Here is a 20,390-nt window from a genome sequence, read left to right on the forward strand (position 1 = left end):
TTACTAAAAGTTAAGTTAGGGACTAAATCATATAAACAATGTTAAAATATATATTTTTTTAAATAAAATATGTACTTTAATATATTTAGTAATTTTAAATTTACGTATGTTAAAAAATTTGGTTTAAACAATTTGTTTTACAATACTTTTAGTCTACAAACGACCTGCCAATCAAGACACAGCATCAAACATTTTTTCTCTGACTCTTTTTGAGGATAAATTATATTGGACCGACTGGGATGAAAATTCAATTTTATCTGTGGATAAATTTAAGGGGATAAGAATAACAAAATCACCTTTTATATTGAAAAATCATCTTACACATAAACCTATGGATCTTAAAGTTGTCCACCCACTTAGACAACCTGTACCAAGTATGTATTTGTATTAAGTACAGTTTTAATGTCTTAATTTCAGAACAATAAGGTCACAAAAAAGGCAAACTTTGGTTAGAATAATTGAACTTTTTTGTGTTTATTAGTACATGTTTTAAGAAGTTACACCTATCAACCCTTTTTTAAGTGTTATTTTTGTTACTTTGGTTTGGTCTGTAGGTGTTGTTGCCATTTTATTGACTTTTTGTGATATTGCCTAAGTATCAGTCTGTTTAGTTCAGTTTTTATGGTGTACACTGAACCAGTCATGGTAGCAGACTTTAAGCCAAAAGTTTTATGTTCTAGCCACACCAATGCCACGCTATTTGCCATTTAGCCTATTGTTTAAAATGGCTTAAAATATATTTCTAAAACATTTTTTTTAATAAAAACTCAAAAATCTATCACCTTAAAGTGATACAAAAAAGTTATCATTACCATCTTACTTAAGCTATAACATGAGACAATAGAAATCAATGTAAGGTCTTGATAATGTTTTTTTATTTGGTCTTATTTAAAATTAAAACAAATATTCAATTAGGTTGTAAATAGTTAATCGGGTATTTTTACTATTAGTTCACCCACACCCATGTATGATCGACAACGGGGGTTGTGAAGATTTGTGTCTAATAAGTCCACAAGGTCAATACATGTGTGCATGTCCTAACAACTTTTATTTATCTGATGACCAACGATCGTGCATCAGTAATTGTACTTACAGTGAGGTAAAAATATTGATACTTTTTTCATTAGTTACAAATTATTTGACATTGGTAAAATTTGAAAGATATTTTAGTATCAAAACAAAAATTTGTTATTTTGCTTTATATTTTCTGAAATGCATTTATGAATTTGTAAGGCTTAATGACAGATTCGTTTAATAATAAAATTTCTCTGACCCAGATAATTTATATTTTGAGATTTTTTTATTTTAGTTTGTCTGTAAGAATGACAAGTGTATTCCAATGTGGTGGAAATGTGATGGTGTGGACGATTGTGGTGATAATTCAGATGAACCAACTAACTGTGGTAACTATAACTTTAAAATATTTTTATGTTACACCTTAGTGATGGTGTTTAAGTGGTTAATTGTTCAGGTATTTAACCAAATCATGAAGTGGTTGCAAACAGTTACACATTACTATTACCATGTATATCAAGTTTAAAAAAAGGGCCAAGAGTTGCTTAATTAAATTCTAATTGATATATATCTTTAAAAACATGTTAAAATAGATAATTTTTAATCTGAAAAGTTATACATAACATACTGAATTGAAATAGTAGCTGAAATAAGTAGTTTAAGATTCAATTAATGTAACTGAAAGTTTTAAGTTTACTTAATATATTAAAACTAAAAAAAATATATTTATACTTAAGGTCTGTTTTTCTTAAACTTTTTGGTAAATTATTTTCCTTTTCTATCAGATAAATTCTATTGCCAACCTGGTCAATACCAGTGTAAAAACAGTACACTGAGTTCTTTTAATTGTATAAGTCCATCTGGAATCTGTGATGGGGTTGTAGAATGTGATGATGGTTCAGATGAAACAAACTGCGGTAAATTAAATATTTTCAATTATTTTGTTTAACTTAAATTGAGTTTAGATTAAGTCTATATAACAGTAGCAACGCGGTGTAGTATTAGAACACTTGACTTCACAAAATGAGGTCATTGGTTTAATTCTCACTGCTTCCATGTTGTAGACTCCTTGAGTAAGGCGCTACAATCTAAAAACTTCTGTTGGGCCCAAAAATTGATTGGCAGATTTATCTGGCAAATTGCTTGATAATATCCCAACTGCCTCAATTACCTTGTTACTCTATGTTTAGGCTGAAAAGTTTGCCTTTTTACATCAACTTTAAATTTTAACAAAAAAAAACAGTTTTACACTTTTGTAAACCTTGTCTATTGATGCATACTTTACTCTCTTGAATTTTGACAGCATGAATTTTTAAAGTTTTTTTTAAATTTTTATATAGATCATCATGTTTGCCTTCCCTCTCAGTTAAAATGTTCGCTCTCTAGCCCACCCCAGTGTATACTCGCTCTACACAGATGTGATGGAATTCCTACTTGTCCTATGGGGGAAGATGAACTAGATTGTCGTAAGTGTAGTTAACTTAAATATATATTATATTTGCATTTTTATCTAGGTAGCAATATCAGTTATTTATTTATTACCTTTCATGAATTCTTTTAAATATGTTTTGTTTTTTTCAATGCATCTTTTATTACAATACCAATCTTATTTAAATAGAATAGAATATTAAAAAACACAAAAAGATATTATTCAAAATTAACTCACTAAAAATAAGTATAACAAGGTAGTGAAGGTGCAAACACGTGACTAACATTGGTCTATAAAAAAAAAGTATTTTGTACTATTAGCAGTGTAGTATGGTATTTTGTACCATTAGAATAGTAGAATATAATGCATTAAATTTTATGGAAATTTGTATTTTTTGTATAGCCCCAGTTACATGTAACGATGATCAGTTTATGTGTAAATTTGCTGTGTCGGAAACAAACAGATTGTCAAGAGGCATTTCACCAAATGTTGATATCTGTATATCAAAATCATGGATGTGTGATGGAGTTGCTGATTGTTTTAATGGATCAGATGAAGTAAATTGCACACATGTAAAATGCAAGGTAGGTTCTGGTATTGATAGGTTAATAATGCATTTAAATTTGACTAAGCTTTAACATTTTTTTTTTAATTCGCAGAATAAAAGAAAAAAATATCATTGCAATTAAATTTAATTAAGTTTTAACATTTTATTTAAAGATTTTGCAGATTAAAAAGAAAATAAATATAGCTTACTTTGTATTAATATTTTATAAACTGTTTGGTCACTTTTTTATTGCATAGATATTAATTTTATTATTAAAATTGCATTTTTAAATTTCTTTAAGAAATATCTTACATTCTATTTAATAAAGGTAAAACAAGAATCATTTATTTTAAAAACATAGTCTTTTTCAACAAAAGCCTTAATTTTATAGTTTTTAATTGTTGAGGTGAGGCTTTTAATCTAACTCTGATACTTTTATATTGATACATACGCAGAAAGAAGAGTTTCAATGTGTAACTGACAAGAAATGTATTTATTCATCATGGTTGTGTGATGGAAATGTAGATTGTTTGGATGGCAGTGATGAAACCCAAGATTCGTGCAGTAAATTTATTTAAATTTTTTGGTTAATATCTACAATAAATAGAAAAAAAAGTGTTTTTTATTTGAGGAAATAAATACACTTTCTTGAAGAATAGCTTTTTCCAAATTTTAAATTTTATTATTGGTAATAAAAATAAGTTAAACTAAATTTAAATGAATTTTTAATAAAGTAGTGCTAACTTTTTAACTTTGATTAATTCATTTTATCTGTTTATTAAGAGAGCAAGACTTGTGACCCAACAGAGTTTACATGTGAGAACAGAGGTTGTATACCACAGGAATGGAGGTGTGATCATTCTAAAGATTGTGAAGATAACAGTGATGAAATTGGATGTGGTAATTTGTTTTTTTTTATTAAAATACAAACTTTTCTAACAGTTTAAATAGACAAGAAAAGCATTATTACCTTAACTGCAAAATTTTCTTTAATGTTGTTTAGGGTATGATTATTTGCAGTTTTCTTAATTTTATAGCAAGTTAACGTGTTGTTTAGGCTCCGGTTGTTATGTTGATGAATTGTCGATATGTGGATGATTTTGCAATATTTTAAACTTATTTCTTTATTATTTTTATAATTTGAACATAGCAATAACTAACATAATATAGCAAATGGAAAATAGCAAAACTAATTTTCTGAGTTAAAATATAATAAAGCTCTTAAATTTTAATTTATTATTTTATAGTCTACTATATATAACTAATTACAAAAACTTGTAAGATTTAATGATTTATAATTGAAACAGACTTGCTACAATCTTAATTTTACAACATTTTTAAATTTTCAATCAAACATTCCTTTTTTTTAAAAACAGTAAATATTATTTTTTATGTTTTTTTAACATTGTTTTTACAGTGTATCCAGAGTGTAAAGAGTTTACCTGCAAATCAGATCACAAATGTATTTTAAATTTGTTTGTCTGTGATGGAAATGTTGATTGTTTTGATGGTTCTGATGAACAAAATTGCAGTAAAGTTTGCGAAAAAGGATACCAAAAGTAAGTCTATTTGACAATTTAAGTCTTGTAGTACCAACAAAATGCTTTAAACTTCTGGTTTTTGTCATTAAAAGTTTATAAATAAAGTATTATTTAACAAAACTGGCCCTTTGGCTTAATCCAGTTTTAAAACTCCTTTTGCAGTTTTAGATATTATTTATTGATAACTTACCTTCGATTGTTTTCTGTAAAAGTTGGCAATATTTATTTTTTTGGAGAGTATTATTCAAACGTTCCACAATCCAGATGCAGTGGGATTTGAACCCAGGGTTTATGTTTTAAAGCCAAGTGTTAAAACCACTACACCATTTTGTTGCATTTGGTTCTTTGTGCATTTTAATCAAAATTTTTATAAACTTGTATTTTTGTGTTTAAAAATTGTTTTTTGTAATGTAGTTGTCATGGATCTTCTCTTTGTATTTCAACTTCACATTTTTGTGATGGTTTTCCAGATTGTTTTAATGGAACAGATGAACACAACTGCTCAAGTAAAAAATATTTAATTTATAAATTTGTAGCAATTTGAAGGTTGTTTAGGTAAATACATGTCTTGGTTAATATTTTAAGGCCAAGTTAATATTTTGCAACTGCAATAATAAAAAAAAATACATATAAAAGTTCACATTTTTTTATTGTAAGAGAAATATAATTAAAACTGAAAAAAAAATTCCAAAACTAAATTAGAAATTTTTTTTATATTTTTTGTACTGGTCTTAGCTTTATTTTAATGTATATAATTCATTTCAAACATCTTATTCATTTTTAAATGTCAGATTAAATTATTAATCTTTTCTATATATTTAGATGTAAATCCAAGCAAAACAACTTGTCCATATCACATGATGCAGTGTGTTGATGGAAGTTGTATCCCACATATGTTTAAATGTGATGGTGAACCTGATTGTATGGATGGTAGTGATGAAGGTCCGGTTTGTGCCTCATTTCAATGCACCAAGAATCGACCATTTAGGTAAAATATATTTTTAGAAAATTAGGCTTAGTAAGTAGGCTTTGATGGTATTTAGTTTTTTGTAATTGGAGGGACCAGTTAGTCAATTGTAAGGTGTCCCTGTTGGTTTATGGGAACTCAGTTGGTTAAAAGTGGTCGTAGTTGGTTGTAAGGGGATTAAAATGTAATCAGGGGGGTTTGTTGGTTTTAAGGGAACTTTTTTTTTTTAAGGGACCCGGTTTGGCAGGGCTTATTAGGTTGTAGAAATGGTTATATGGTGATTTTGGGAGTTGGTCATAAGGGGGCTATGTTGGTTTTAAGGGCGCTTAAATGGTGATCAGGGTGACTATTTTATTTCGGGGTCCTAATTGTTATGCAAAAAAATTTGTTGGAAGCTTAGTCATTCAAAGAGTGGACTTGCCTGCAAATTTTGACTTGCAATTTTGAGGTTGAGGTTTATTAAAACTTAGATGTTTTTAATACTAGATGTGAGAACATGGATATATGTTTATCATTAAGTAAGTTGTGTGATGGAGTAAATAATTGTCATGACACAGATAGTGACGAACAAGGTTCTTATTGTTTCCTACATAAACTACTAGGTAAGTATATGTAATTTTTGTAACTTATTTTTTAAGTATGTTTATATATTGTAATCCTTAAAAATATTTAACTGTTAATGTTTTGATATCATTTTATCAATGACAGTTCTTGTATTGCTATTATTTTTTTTATTATTTTTACTAAATATGAGGAAAATTTTCCCATTCCTAAATCTGGTTTTTCCAATTCTAAATATTATTAAGAATATTATTTTACAATGTTTCATGTCAATTGGTTTTTAGGCAAGTATGTTATAATAGCTCCTTATATTAAAATGCAAAAGTAAAGGGTATTTAACCCAGGACCTCACTTAGTCACGCCTAGAATCTGGTATAGATTTATTCGGTATATATGCCTAGTATATTAGCCTAGTATACATGTCTAGTATATATGCCTAGTACTAGTAGTAATAATATATAACTTTAAATTGACTATTTGTAAATCAACTTATTTGTTGCTTAAAGGTAATACCAAACACTCATTTAATTCAACACACTGTCTACTTCAACACACTAGCACTTCACCACTTTCAAGTTATAAGATAGAAAGGTATGGATATTTATGCTCAGATAGATCTTGTATACACACTGCTGATCTCTGTGATGGAATTAAGGATTGCCCAAATGGAGAAGATGAGCTATTATGTCGTAAAGGCAAGTACATTATATTGTGTAATATGGTTATAATATTTGGTATTGTTATTGAAGAGTCTTCAATGCAGTAAAACTTAAAGTTAATATTATAGCGATGTTGTACCTATAAAGGAGAAGTTCTAACTTAGTTTTTAATAGTTTATCAACATTTCTATGCCGACGAATAGTTTAATCTTCATTTTTTAATATATTTTAATTTTTAGTGTAAAAAGACCAATTTACTGCCTAAACATTAATAATAAGTGTTACAGTGACCTGATCTTGGGTTGACTTTAACAGTTTTTGCTATTACTGATTCTGTTAAAGTATGTACAGATTTCAAGGGATTTTAAAAATAGGGAATTAGTGGGGATTGAACCAAGGACCTTATAGAGCATGGCCAACTATCAAACTTTTTTTAATTTTTTAATTTTTTAATTTTATAATTACAAATAGTGTTCTAAAACATATTTTTCACTTAGATATCAATTGTACAACAAGATGTTTATCTGAACATGGGCAAGTATGCTTACCTTTACCTAAAGATGCCACTGGTGGAAGATATAAAGCTTACTGCTCTTGCAAACCTGGATTTAAGTTTCAGAATGATTCATTTGCTTGTATGGATATTAATGAGTGTAAGCTATTTTCCCCTTGCTCGCAGATATGTCAAAACACTGTTGGAAGTTTTCATTGCTCTTGTAAGGAAGGATATACCTCAGTAAGATATTTACTTTTGGTTTATATTTTAAGATTTATTTACAGGACTTCATTTAACCTTTTTTAGTTATTGTGTTTTTAAGTTATTGTATCTTTTATGATTTTGACTGTTTAGTAATTTAAGTCATTGTTTTTTAGCAAAGTTTATTTTTTTACAAATACAATTATACATAACAGCCTCATTACTGTACTTTTAATTTTTAATAATATTTTTTTCTAACTATTAAATTTTTTTAAAGATCATTTTAATAACTTTACTAAATAATTAATTTAGTATGGGATCTTTTGTGTTGCTAAACTTCAAAGTGGGCAATCTATTCCTACTTTACAAGTGATTGGTGGGGAACCACCTGAGATGAAAACTTTTAACACTCTGGACTTAAATGCCATGGCAAACTTATCAGCAACTTTTCCTTACAGAGAAATTACAAGGTAAGTTGTTTTTTCATAGTCTAATATACATTTGATATAACCAGCAGCATGGTTATAGGTAAAACACTAGGCTTCACTGCATGGAGTCCTTCCCCCTTGTTGCTTCCTTGCTGTATGAACTTGCTAAGAAAACAAAGAAAAAAATTAATACGCACAATAAATTATGTGCATAAAAATAATAATTTTTTTTAAATATTTAAAAGAAGAAATCTAAAAACTATGATTTAAAAAAATTAATATCTGAATTCAAAATGTTTTTATGTTTAGAATGGCCCCACATTCAAACAACGGAAATTATTTTTTTGATGTGAAGCAAAATGCAATAGTTTATTCAAATAATCATGATTCCTCAAAACAAATATTGGTAAACTGTTTACTAATATTAACTTTGTATGAAATGCTAAAAGAATTATGTATTTTTAAAAATTTTTAACCAATTTTCGAAGAACTTTTTTTTATGATGAAGTATTTAATAATAATTTTTTTTATTTTATATTAAAATTTTTCAAATTACCTACTTTAATTTAAGGTAAGACAATTCTCAAGTCAAAACCAAATTACTGGGATGGTATATGATCCTGTAACTAATAACTTATATTGGAGTGATACTGGAATTGGAAATATAATTGTAACAAAACATAACTTAACTCTTTCTACAAGGCAAAAAAGAAGTTTGAAAAATAATAGTGAAGTTGTTTTAATGAACAGATCCAATTCTGTATTGAAATGGCCTCTTGATATTGCGATTTCTCCAAATGGTATGTTGATTTTTTGAATACTATTTCAGATAAAACAGCTAAATGATAAATGCTTCCAGTAACAGTTTAAAAAAGTTTGGTTTTGAGTCTGAGCCACAGACTCAAACCCAAACTTTTGGCCCTTCATTTTTTTAACTTTTGGCACTGCATTTTTGGTTACACAATTTGCATTTTTGATTTTATAGAATCTATTTTTGCATTATGGCTTACTTCTATGCCAAACTTTTAAAACAATAATCTATATATAATATAAAACTTCCAGTTGTGGTTTAGTAAATTAATGTGTGCAAAACTTGGTTAGAGTTTCAACCATATTACAACAAAAATTAAAATCCTGACCATTGGGCAGGCTATCGACTAGTTTTATTATTATTGCTTTGTCAGCAAAAATAAAAATTCTTTTGTAGGCTATCTATTTGTTGCTGATGGTGGTTCAAGTTACCAAAAACCCTCAATATTAAGAAAAAATTTGCTAAGCCTAGACCCACCTGACATTATTACTACACTCAGTAACACCTCTTGGCCCTCAAGTATAGACTTAGATTGCCTAGCATCGAGAGTGTATTGGGCAAATATGAAATTGGGGGAAATATCAACTTGCACGTATAAGGGTAGTAATAGAAAAGTGGTTTGGAAATTTTCTGACAATATGAAGCCTTATTTGATTGTAGTCTATGGCGATGCTATATTCGGTACAATATTGCACACCAATGCAGTATTTAGGCTTAACAAACTTGCCTATACCAATTTAAGGTCATCAGATTTTGATTTAACTGGTCGTCATGGTATTATCTGGCTGATAAAGTCTTCTGCTACTATGTCTGTTATCTCAATATCTCAAAACTCACCTTTAAATTCTCAAAACATTTCAAATGTTTGCTCATCTTGTGGTACAACATCTATTTGTATGATGAACGTTGATTCTGTTGATCAACATAGCTCATGTGTTTGCATTAGTAATACAACGACAACAGAATGCCATGCTGTTTGCAATCCAAAATGTAAAAAACTTGCCCAATGTATTGACAATGAATGTAGATGTTATAATGGCAGCGTAGGGAAATCTTGTGAGGTTTCAGTTGTCCCTGTGTTTAAGCATGCTGGCGTGCCCACTTCTACTGTCATGGCAACAGTCGGAGGAGTGGCCTTACTTGGGTTAACTGTTATTGGAGTGGTGATTGCAATGTTTTTCTTTAAGCGGAAAAATCTTATGATTGGGTAAGTGTCTCTTTATTGTTAAATAATATTACTTTTTTAGTATAAAATAACTTATGTTGGCTTATATATTTATGTTGAGGTTATTTAACATTTCAAGTAACTAGTTTTTAAACCCTATGTTAGCATGTTCGGTAGTGAAATAACTTTAATTCTTTAAACTGATATAGTTAGATTAAATAAAGAAACTAGTATTGGCAATGTATTACAGGGCATAGTTATAAAACTTAAACTCGTGATTAGGATTAAAAGTCTATTTTAAACAAAGTAGTATTGTAGGATACAGTTAAAAAATAAGCAATGTTTTTTAATGCTTGTAAGAAGCTGGCAGTGTTGTGTAGTGGTAACATTTAGCTTACTACATCAGGTCCTGGGTTCAATTGCCACAGCTCCTATTATGCTGTAGCATCCTTGAATAAGGTGCTATTAACGGTATGAACTTCTGCTAAGCTAACACTTAATTAGCAGCTTAAGTATCAGTCAATTTTTTCATGAATATCCAAAACTGCTAAATGCAACTTAAGATTGGGTCAGGGTAACTGATGTTACTTTATGTTTAGGTTGTGAAGTCGACCTTCTTACATTGAAAATAAATAAATAAAATAAACATACCTAAAAACATATATTTTTTTGTCAATTAGATTTAAGCATAGAAGAATGGCTGGGTCAAACACTACAGTGGGAGACTTGGTTTACAGTGAGCTTGCTGCTGCTGCTGAGCAACTAGATGCTACTGAAAGAGAAAATGACACAGAACTGAAAGAGTTAAATAAATCAAATAAAAATGGACTTACTTATACCGAGGTTCAAACAGATGAGGAGGACTTGGAGTCTGCATCAACCGTTATGAGTGTAACTAATTAGTTCTTTAATAATGATCATGACTTAATATATTTTAACTGAGATTATGATGCTAAAACTTTGGGCGCATGATGGACTTACCATATTGGTGTTGTTTTTTTTTTATTTACTTATCCTTTATGTTATAAGGTTGATTTTTTGGCTTAAACTTAGATTAACACAATGCTATAGCACCTTAATCAAGTGCTATAGCGTTAAAGCAATGGGGATTAAACCCAGGACCTGATGTGGTGAAGACAAGTGTTTCAACCACTATACACCAGGCTGCTGGTTTCAGTAGTTAAGTTTAATACTTACATACGATAAGAGAAAATTAATATAAATAAAAAATCTAAAATTTTGAAAATGTTTCTAAATGTTGTTTTATTTTACCATTGTTTTTAGTCTGAGAAGCCTTACAGTGTTATTGTATATTCAAAAAGCCACGACGACCAAGAAAGTGCTCAATTACTAAGAGAGGGTGAAGATATACAGTTGCACAAAACTTTAGATAAGTCAAAACGGTACGAAGTGCCTACTATATAAAAACTTTTTTTATTTGTCGATACTTGACCCAAACTTAGCCATTATCAAGTTGTACCTATCTGTTTATGTGCGATACATTTATTATTTTGCCTTGTGTAGAGAACTGCTGATTTTTTGTATTTTTGGGGTAAAAAGGTACCAAAACATGTGAGACATTGTGATGTAGACTGTCGTTTTGTAAAATTTAGATTGCCTATCTATTTCTATGCACTTCACTGTACCAAAATTCTTGTCACTATTTTATATTTTAACACTGCTCAAAAAGGCAAGTTAAAAGCATAATTTTCGTATTATATGGTTTATATATTTTTATTGCTAATGTGTTTTAGATTTTAGACATTTTATAGAAAGGATAATTATGTTTTGTGTTTTTTATATATTTTCCTATTATTTTGTTTAAAATGCAGTATTTTTGTTAATTGTATGCAGTTTTTAAAAGACAAAACCATCTTTAAAATTGCCTATATGCTTATATTATCCCTCCCAAAAAGTATTATTATATTTTGCTATTTTTCTTTACACTTTTTTATACATTATTTTTGAACTTACAATCAATTTGTGTTGCAATAATACTTTTTAAATCATTTTTAGACAATCAAATTTTAATGTGTTTACACAAATTCATATAACTATGTTGTGCTAATAATAAAATTGATTTAAAATTTGAGGTTACTGTTTTCTTTTTTTGTAGAATTTAAAACAATTAATAATTTTTTAAAATTGTAAAACCATAAAAAGGGATTGCAGTTAAATAATTATTTTTTTATTCTTTGTAGTTAAAAAGCAATTTTAATACATTCCTTCCTATTAATGCAAATTGCGGTTTGACAGCTCTACATTTACTAAAAGTAATTTAAATCAATTTTTCCTGTCATCAAGTCTGGACTTATGCGCTTTGCTGAAGTGCAAATTATTTCACCTTAAACGATCCAGCAGCTACACGGTGACCTTAAATCTAATGTAGGCTGTTAGTAACAGTATAACCATGTATGTACAGTCATTTGGATTCATTTCGCTGAACTAGCAGGCCAATAGAAGAACCTAAGAAATATATAATAAAAAAGATATTCAAAGTGAAAATACTAGATTTTGATGCGAAGAATTAATACTTGCTATATATTATAAAAAAAAACTAACCACGTTTTTGTTTATAGATATCAAAAGAAAGTTAAAAACATATTTTACAAGTGTGCTTGTTGTTAACAAGCTAGTTAGGATAATTGAAAATGGATGCAGCGACTTCTAGCCAGATTGGACCACAATTCGTGGAGGAACCAAAAAGTGAAACGTGTGGAACTGGTGAGTTGTATAACCATGAAATATTTGAAAAAACTTTGCAATAATAAGTTTGTAAAAAGTTGCTTTAACAAGTGACGGCGTTTTCAAGCCATTTGTACTATAAGCCTAATTTTTAATATCAAAATCATTTGTTATAAGAACATTTTAATTAAGCTATTAAATTTAATATTTATAATAACATTTTTTTATATATAATATTATGTTAAAGTGTTGTTAAGTTTTAAAAAACAATTAATTTAATAAAAAGTAATCTTAAAAAAATCTAAAAAAACTAAAGGCAAAATTCAGTAACTAAAACTATGCTGTTAATTTAAAGGCGCTAAATTTTTCACGTTAACGTCGTTCAATTGCAATGTATTTTATTTAAAAACCATTTTTTCACCTCCAAAATTTAAGTTTTATCGAGTAGTGTGTAATAAACTAATTATAACGAAAAAGGGATTTCTATTTTTTAATGTACTAAACCAACTAGGTTATTTATTATAACAACGCCTTTACAGACGAAAATATTTTAAGGCAAGCTTACATCGCAACTCGCACGAAAAAAAATCAGCGCCTTTGCAAAAAAAGCGTCGCCCTCGCGCAGTGGAATACGTAGCTTTACCCTTTCCATTAAACAATTAGCTTTGTAACGTTTAGAATTGTTTTTGCAGGAGAAACAGTTACTTTCACTGCTATAGTCGCCGGAGAGCCAGCACCACAGGTGCAATGGAGAAAAGGAATTCGAAGACAAATTCGAAATTATGGTCGGTTTAAAATCACACAAGATGGAAACAAGCATGTTCTTAAAATTGGTGTACTGGATTTGCCAGATAAGGGCATGTACAGGCAAGTGTTAGGTTGATGTTTTCAGTTTAAAACAAACTGTTAGTAAGAGAATTTAAGACAGTATAGGGCTTAAGACAATTTAAATATTGTGTATTTTTGTTAATTTAGTTGGGCAAAAATGAAAATAAATTGCTTAAAAACGTTAAATGTATTTCTTTAACATTTTTTGGCTTAGGTCTGTGGTCCATATAGTAAGGCAAAATAAATGTAGTTCACTACAATACCAGCGTACTGTGACGTAATAAGGTTAACTCTGTGACGCTTCTTTAGCAACGTAACTATACAAAAAACTTTACAAAAAAATTGCTTATTATTCTGTCAGGTGTGTTGCCAAAAACAAAGATGGCGAAGCTTCTGTTCCGTTTGATTTAATCGTTCAAGACAAATGTGTGTCAGAAAAACTACGAGCTACAGAGCTCAAAAGGTAAGTACAATTTTTTTATGTTTCGACATTTATCAAGTTATAGGCTTACTTATCATAATGTCCAAAGATAACAAGTTTTTCTCTCTCATATCATTTAGTTTGTGATAATGTCTGTTTCTATTCTAATCGTTTTTGTTCAAAAAAAGCTTATATTACTAAGGGAGTTGAAACAAGTTATTTTACGCTGCCTGTCAACTTTTAGGCCAGCCAAAGCTATTTTTTATTAGCCAAGCACCAGTTTGTGACCAATTTGTTTTAATATTGTAGTATTGAGAAAGTATTGTTGTTAATGTGATTTAAATTTGCTTAGACCATCAAAAAGAAAACCAAAAAAAGTGTTGGACAAAAGCATTCTCGAGTTATTGACCGAGGTAGATCCCAAAGAATATGAAAAATATGCAAGATATTACGGAATTACCGATTTTCGTCAAATCCTGTCGAGATATGCTGAGAGTAGTGAAAAAGAAGAAACGGTAAATGCACATTACTTATGAAAGAATATAAATGCCTTATATTACCACAATAGTTGTGAAAGTATAGTTTAAACTTAATAAGATAGGCCTATTGTAAACATATATTAGTCTTTTTTGGTAAATTTACACTTTTTATAACCTTTTTATAAGACTAGAAATTAAGTAATCGTAACTAGATTTAAATCCGACGTTAACTTGAAAAAAAGATACGCTGTTATCGCTGCAGCTACAACTGCTAAAATCACCTGCTTAATTATTTTATATCAGACAAGAACCACTTATTGTATTGTTTTTTGACTACTTTAGATGTCGATGGAGGACGAAGCGGAAGAAGTCCACGATCTTTACAACCTCATGACTAGGAGTTTGTCTTTGACTCATTCCGAAAAGGTTCAGGTTGTCAAGGACATTCATGACGTCACGGTTACTATGGGAAAGAACGCAAGGCTCGTGACGGAATTGGTTGTCAACGTGCCAGGAATCAAAGTCAACTGGTAAGTTTATTATGTTATGTTAAAACGATTATCGTTCTTAGCGGACATTTTTTTAATATTTATTTGTGAAATTTTTTTATGTGTGTTGGATTTTAAAGATTAACACATGTTGTTGTGTTTGTTAATTAACAGGTATAAGGACAACGACCGCATTAAAAACTGTTCGAAATACAAAGTTTCAAACAGTGGATCAAAATATCGACTTCGTATCAATACTACTACAGAACACGACGTAGGAGAATATCGTGTTGTTGCTGGACCTCACGTATCTACTGCGAAATTGCGTATTGAAGACTCAATAGGTAACTTTTTGTGTGTAAGGGTAAAATTAAAAATTATGTTAATAGTTTAAAAATTTTCATTTTTGTATTCATTTATCTTTAAAGTAAAATGTCTATCTTTAAAGTAACTTTTCAGCCCAACTAAAAAGACAACATTTGTTAGTCTAACCCAGACTCTAATTGCATTTGGTAATTTTAAATATAAACTTGACAATTAGTTTTAGGCTTTAACGTAGCTAATGTCGTTTAAAGGATGCAGTGGTGATTGAACCAGGGTCTAAGTCTAGAAAACCAAAATGTTATAACCACTACATCATATCATCATCGTGGATTTAATTTTTAGTGTTACTTGTTTACAAAAATGTTTTAATTTATATAATTATTTTGCAGAAGAGGAAAGTGAAGAAAGCGAAGATGAAGAGGAGGAATTTACTTTTCAATCTACTGAGAGTTTGGAGGAGGAATTTGAAGAAGAGGAAGAAGAATGTGAAGAGGTTTGTGAAAACATTTTTAAAATACATAACAGAACAAATTTTAAGGGTGTCAGGGCATAAAATTATCATTAATTTCAACTACAAAAATATTGTAGATTGAACCAGAAGTGGTTCAACAAATACCACTTATTGTGGAACCAGAACCTGAACCAGAACCAGAACCTGAACCAAAACCAGCATCGAAACCAGAACCTAAGCCAGAGCCAAAACCAGAACCTAAGCCAGAGCCAAAACCTGAACCAAAACCAGCATCGAAACCAGAACCTAAGCCAGAGCCAAAACCAGAACCTAAGCCAGAGCCAAAACCAGAACCTAAGCCAGAGCCAAAACCTGAACCAAAACCAGCATCGAAACCAGAACCTAAGCCAGAGCCAAAACCAGAACCTAAGCCAGAGCCAAAACCAGAACCTAAGCCAGAGCCAAAACCAGAACCTAAGCCAGAGCCGAAACCAGAACCAGTGCAAGTTAAGCCTAAAAAACAGCGCAAGAAACCAATTCAAGAACCGATCAACTTGCAGGAAATAACTCAACTTCACGAAGTAAGAATGGAAGAAAATTTTCAGGAAATTGTTACCGAAAGACTTGAAGAAATTATCCAAGGTAGGTTTTCTTAATGATGAATATTATTAGGATTATAGTCTTTCATGGTTTATAGTTTTATTCCGTTTTGTACATTATTTTATTTAAGATGAAATACTTAATAAAGAATTACATTTTTGTAAAATTTTATTGGTAAACCCGTGTTTAGATATTCTGTAATCTATTTTTTTGTTAACTTGTATGTTTGTTAATACCTTAATTTTTTTTTGTAGAAGTTGTATACAACGTGGATATACAGAATGTAAGTGAACGAGAAATTGTCGAACCTGAAAAACCAAAGGAAGAACTAAAATTCGAACCAATGGGCGATCAGTTTGCAATGGAGAACGAGGCTTGTGTGTTTGAATGTAAAGCAAATCAAGCCCAGGTCGAAACGCATTGGTTTTATAACGGAAAAGGAATCCAATCAGAAGAAGGTAAATTATTGAAATATTTACCCAGCAATTACTTTCTGGTAGACTCTCAACAACCGTTTCATATTTTTTTTTTTATTTATCATCGACATGGGAAGGTCGACTTTACGACCTATAAACATATAGTAACACCAGTTACCCCGACCCAGTCTCGTGTTGCCTTTGGCAGTTTGGAATATTATAGATTATAAATTCTCGATAATTGAGCTGCTTGTTAAATGTAGGCTTAGCAGAAGTTTATACTTCTTATAGCGTTATCTAGATATTTTTGTTTTATGTATTTGATAACGATTTAATCTTTTTCAATTGATAGTTTTTATAAAACAGTTTTTTTTTATAATCGGAACGCTTTTTATGGCTTGGCTTTGTCTTAGATATTTTTAAATATTGTTTATTATTTTTTATGTGCTAAAACTTAGCTTTATATTTTCATTTATATTGTAAAAGTTTTTTTTATCCTTATTTTTTGTGCTCTAATTAATTTGACTTATTCACAGGTAAATATGAAGTAGAAAACCGTGGAAGAAAACATAGTTTACATGTCAAGCACTTGAGCGTAGATGATGAGGGAAGTTATAAGTGCGAGTCTGATGACGGTCAAGCTTCTACTCAAGCTCAACTTGAGGTCGGAAAGAGTGAAGTCAAGTTGTTGATGTCACCTCGCGATACCTCAGTAGTGGAAGGTGATGTGGCGATTTTTGAGGCCGAAATCTCCGACGAAAAAGTAAGATAAAAATAACTAAAATATACCTAATAAGTTAATATATCTACAGTAACAGTTTTTCTAATAGCATTAGGTAAAGTGTATTTTTAAGTATTGCTATAGACTGCTAAACTTTTTTTATTTTTTCATTTCGTTTTTTTGCACATTGATAAAAGTTAATAATAAATACGATATACAATTAATATTACAACAATGCGACGGGAAAAAATGACAAAATCAATTTAATGATTTAAAACATGCCAAAAGTATTAACGTTTATAAAGATTTTAGGTATGTTATGGCGTGGTCACCAAACCCAAACCCAAACTTGCCATTATTTTTTAAAATAAGGCTGTTGAAAAGTTTTTTTTAATTGTGCATATCTATTTGCATTTTTTTTAAATTTTTCTCTAATTGTTTTAGGTCGATTGTAATTGGATGTTGGATGGAAAAAAAATTGAAGAAAGTGATGACGTCAAAATCGTCACAGATGGACGAAAACGTTCGGTTACAATAAAACAAACAAGCACTTCTCACAGAGGCCAGGTTAATATTATTTCTAATTTTATGTTAAATAAAAAATAACATTTTTTAAATTGTAAAATTTGTAAAAATTCTTTTTTTAGCTATATTAATTTGTTTTAATATTTTTTTAAATTACTTGAATATATTCTGTCTTTGTTTATTTTTTCATTGGCTTAAACGTAACACTTGTATTGTGCTCAACACATTTAAAACACATAGGTTTATAAATTTTTTTTTTAGAAATTACTTTAACTAAAAAACATGAATTAATTTTATTTGTACCATAACCTACGTTTACGGTGTCAAACGTTTAACGTTCCTATTTATTAAAAAACGTTTAACGTTCTTATTTATTAAAATATTTATTATTTAGATTACGTTGGTGGCTGGAGATATCCAGACAAGCGCCAACTTGGCTGTTATGGACAAACCAGTCTCATTCGTTGAACAATTAAAAGATGAGGTAGTCGAGGAACGTGGTCCTGTTACCATTGTGTGCGAGGTCTCCAAACCTGAAGCCGTAGTAAAGTGGATGAGGTAAGTTCATTTTTAAATGTCCATTTTTTATTTAAAATAAAGATTTCGAACTGAATGTTTAGTTGTCTATATTTTTGTTAGGTTATTACTGATTGATTAAAAATGTTTTGGATTTTCATGCTAGATTTTTTTTCAATTCTTCTATAATAATAAATTAAAATTTTTTACTAAATTTTTTATTTAACACTTTTCTGCTAAAATTTTTTGTTTTAATTTAAAGTCATTTGTAGCATTATTTGGTTGTAAGAAAATCTTTTATTAAAATTAATTGTTTTTACAGAGATCGTCGCATTCCTATTGAAAACTCGGACAAATATGAAATGATTTCTGAAGGAACGATAAGAAAACTTATTATTCATGACGTCAACCTTGACGACGAAATGACTTATACCTGTGACGCAGAAGATTGTAAAACAACTGCTACGGTGCACGTCGAAGGTAAACAAACTACAGAAATTACTTAAAAAAATTAGAAGTTAAAACTTTTTAAATTTTACTAAATGTTTAATATTACAATTTAAATTATAACAGAATGTAGGTAAAAACTATCTTTTACAACAGAATAAAGGATGATATACAAAAAATTGTTTGCTATAACACAAACTCAAGATTTAAATATTATGGGTATTTTGATTTTAAAATTTTTGATTATTTTTCAAGCTCGCAAAGTTGAATTCGTTGAAAGTTTGCAAGACCTATCAGTTATGGAAGAGGAACAAGCTTCGTTTTTATGTATACTCAACTACGATGACGTATTGGTCACGTGGTTTAAACACGGGGCTCGACTTTTAATGAGTAATGACGTCATCATCGAAAATGAAGGCGCCATGCACAAAATTACGTTTATGAAAACAAGCGTAAACGACACAGGTTCAATATCAATCGAGGCTGAAAATCTTCAGGTAGTAACTTTTATTTCATTAATTATTATTTATTAATAAAAAATCTTACTTATTCATTGTAAAAGTTAAATATATAAATTTACCTTAAATTTGAACCAAATTAGTTTTTCCTAAAGTTTTCTGTCATTTCAGTATTTTTTAAAGTTTATATAGTAAGTGAATTAACTTTTAAATTTATTAAATAAAAATATTTTCCTTCAGGTAATTTTAACAAACAAAAGTTTTAATTATTTGTTATTTTTCACTGATAACTTTGTATTTTAGGGTGAAGCTGCGCTTACAGTTAACCAAATTGAACTCTGTATTCTCCAACCACTAGAGGATGCTAGCGTGGTGGAAGGTGAAACAGTCAATCTTACCTGCCAACTCAACAAACCTAACATCATGGGTAGGTTAAATATATAAACCCTAACTCTATAAGCACTATATAATGGGGTAATTACATTTTTTGCATTTTTACAGTCTAAAGTTTTACAAGTCATGCTTTTTTGTAATAAAAAAATGTAAAAATTAAAAAAAAATTTATTTATGTTTTTAGGATCTTGGTTTCGAAACGGTGCTAAGTTAGCCCGATCCGATTTGATTGCCATCCGATGTGAAGGTGACACACATTATTTGGTTGTCAAACACTTGACGGTAGATGACGCTGCGGAGTTCTCGTTCACAGCTGTCGGTGTTCAGTCAACTGCTATGATTTCTGTAACAGGTAAATTTAAAGCATAGTGTTTTTAAGCTTTGTTGGTAACTTTTAATTTAAAAATGTTATGCCCTTTTTTAATTTAAAAAATTTATTGACCTTTTTTGTGATTTATAATTAATAGTATTTAATATTTTTCTTATACTATGAACGAAAATATTTATAAAACATTTAATTGTTGTTACATTTTTTAAATATAGAGTATAACTTTTTGATTATTTTTAGAACGACCCATTGTGTTCACCAAAAAACTTCAGCCAGTCACAGTGACTGAAATGGGCGTCATTGAACTTTCCTGTGAAGTCAGTCGACCAAATGGCCAGGTACGAAAACTAATTTTTTAAATTTTTTTTAACATAGAAAAATTATAATTTTTTTTTATCCTTTAATTTTCAAATTACATAGGGTTTGTTATAACGTAAAAATTAACAATTATTTTCAAGATCTCATTATTTTTTGAAACATTTTTTTAGCTA

General features: G+C 29.4%; 2 protein-coding genes across 4 annotated transcripts in view; both read left to right on the plus strand.

Moving 5' to 3' along the window:
• The window catches only part of LOC145743114 (low-density lipoprotein receptor-related protein 1-like), a 54,531-nt gene extending 42,748 nt beyond the window's left edge, over positions 1–11,783 (plus strand). For all 3 annotated transcript variants that reach the window (XM_082561008.1, XM_082561009.1, XM_082561010.1), the window contains 20 exons: positions 153–374; positions 951–1,099; positions 1,310–1,403; positions 1,800–1,931; positions 2,355–2,480; positions 2,846–3,027; positions 3,446–3,554; positions 3,774–3,890; positions 4,408–4,549; positions 4,946–5,037; positions 5,354–5,519; positions 5,985–6,100; positions 6,566–6,754; positions 7,216–7,454; positions 7,728–7,885; positions 8,153–8,249; positions 8,415–8,643; positions 9,051–9,861; positions 10,500–10,710; positions 11,104–11,783. In XM_082561008.1, the coding sequence (XP_082417134.1) occupies positions 153–374; positions 951–1,099; positions 1,310–1,403; positions 1,800–1,931; positions 2,355–2,480; positions 2,846–3,027; positions 3,446–3,554; positions 3,774–3,890; positions 4,408–4,549; positions 4,946–5,037; positions 5,354–5,519; positions 5,985–6,100; positions 6,566–6,754; positions 7,216–7,454; positions 7,728–7,885; positions 8,153–8,249; positions 8,415–8,643; positions 9,051–9,861; positions 10,500–10,710; positions 11,104–11,244 (3,722 nt within the window). In that variant the 3' untranslated portion in view covers positions 11,245–11,783. The remainder of the gene's footprint in view (positions 1–152; positions 375–950; positions 1,100–1,309; positions 1,404–1,799; positions 1,932–2,354; positions 2,481–2,845; positions 3,028–3,445; positions 3,555–3,773; positions 3,891–4,407; positions 4,550–4,945; positions 5,038–5,353; positions 5,520–5,984; positions 6,101–6,565; positions 6,755–7,215; positions 7,455–7,727; positions 7,886–8,152; positions 8,250–8,414; positions 8,644–9,050; positions 9,862–10,499; positions 10,711–11,103) is intronic.
• A 628-nt stretch (positions 11,784–12,411) lies between these two features.
• The window catches only part of LOC145742526 (titin-like), a 65,302-nt gene continuing 57,323 nt past the window's right edge, over positions 12,412–20,390 (plus strand). Inside the window, exons 1-17 of the mRNA XM_082560303.1 lie at positions 12,412–12,543; positions 13,197–13,371; positions 13,694–13,795; positions 14,106–14,268; positions 14,575–14,762; positions 14,895–15,064; positions 15,434–15,537; positions 15,633–16,137; positions 16,350–16,553; positions 17,048–17,274; positions 17,677–17,799; positions 18,152–18,315; positions 18,596–18,753; positions 18,976–19,217; positions 19,482–19,605; positions 19,756–19,923; positions 20,140–20,237. Coding sequence (XP_082416429.1) covers positions 12,471–12,543; positions 13,197–13,371; positions 13,694–13,795; positions 14,106–14,268; positions 14,575–14,762; positions 14,895–15,064; positions 15,434–15,537; positions 15,633–16,137; positions 16,350–16,553; positions 17,048–17,274; positions 17,677–17,799; positions 18,152–18,315; positions 18,596–18,753; positions 18,976–19,217; positions 19,482–19,605; positions 19,756–19,923; positions 20,140–20,237 — 2,988 coding nt within the window. The 5' untranslated portion in view covers positions 12,412–12,470. The remainder of the gene's footprint in view (positions 12,544–13,196; positions 13,372–13,693; positions 13,796–14,105; positions 14,269–14,574; positions 14,763–14,894; positions 15,065–15,433; positions 15,538–15,632; positions 16,138–16,349; positions 16,554–17,047; positions 17,275–17,676; positions 17,800–18,151; positions 18,316–18,595; positions 18,754–18,975; positions 19,218–19,481; positions 19,606–19,755; positions 19,924–20,139; positions 20,238–20,390) is intronic.

The sequence above is a fragment of the Corella eumyota genome, chromosome 2 (assembly GCF_963082875.1).
Source record: "Corella eumyota chromosome 2, kaCorEumy4.1, whole genome shotgun sequence".
Classification (NCBI taxonomy): Eukaryota; Metazoa; Chordata; class Ascidiacea; order Phlebobranchia; family Corellidae; genus Corella; species Corella eumyota.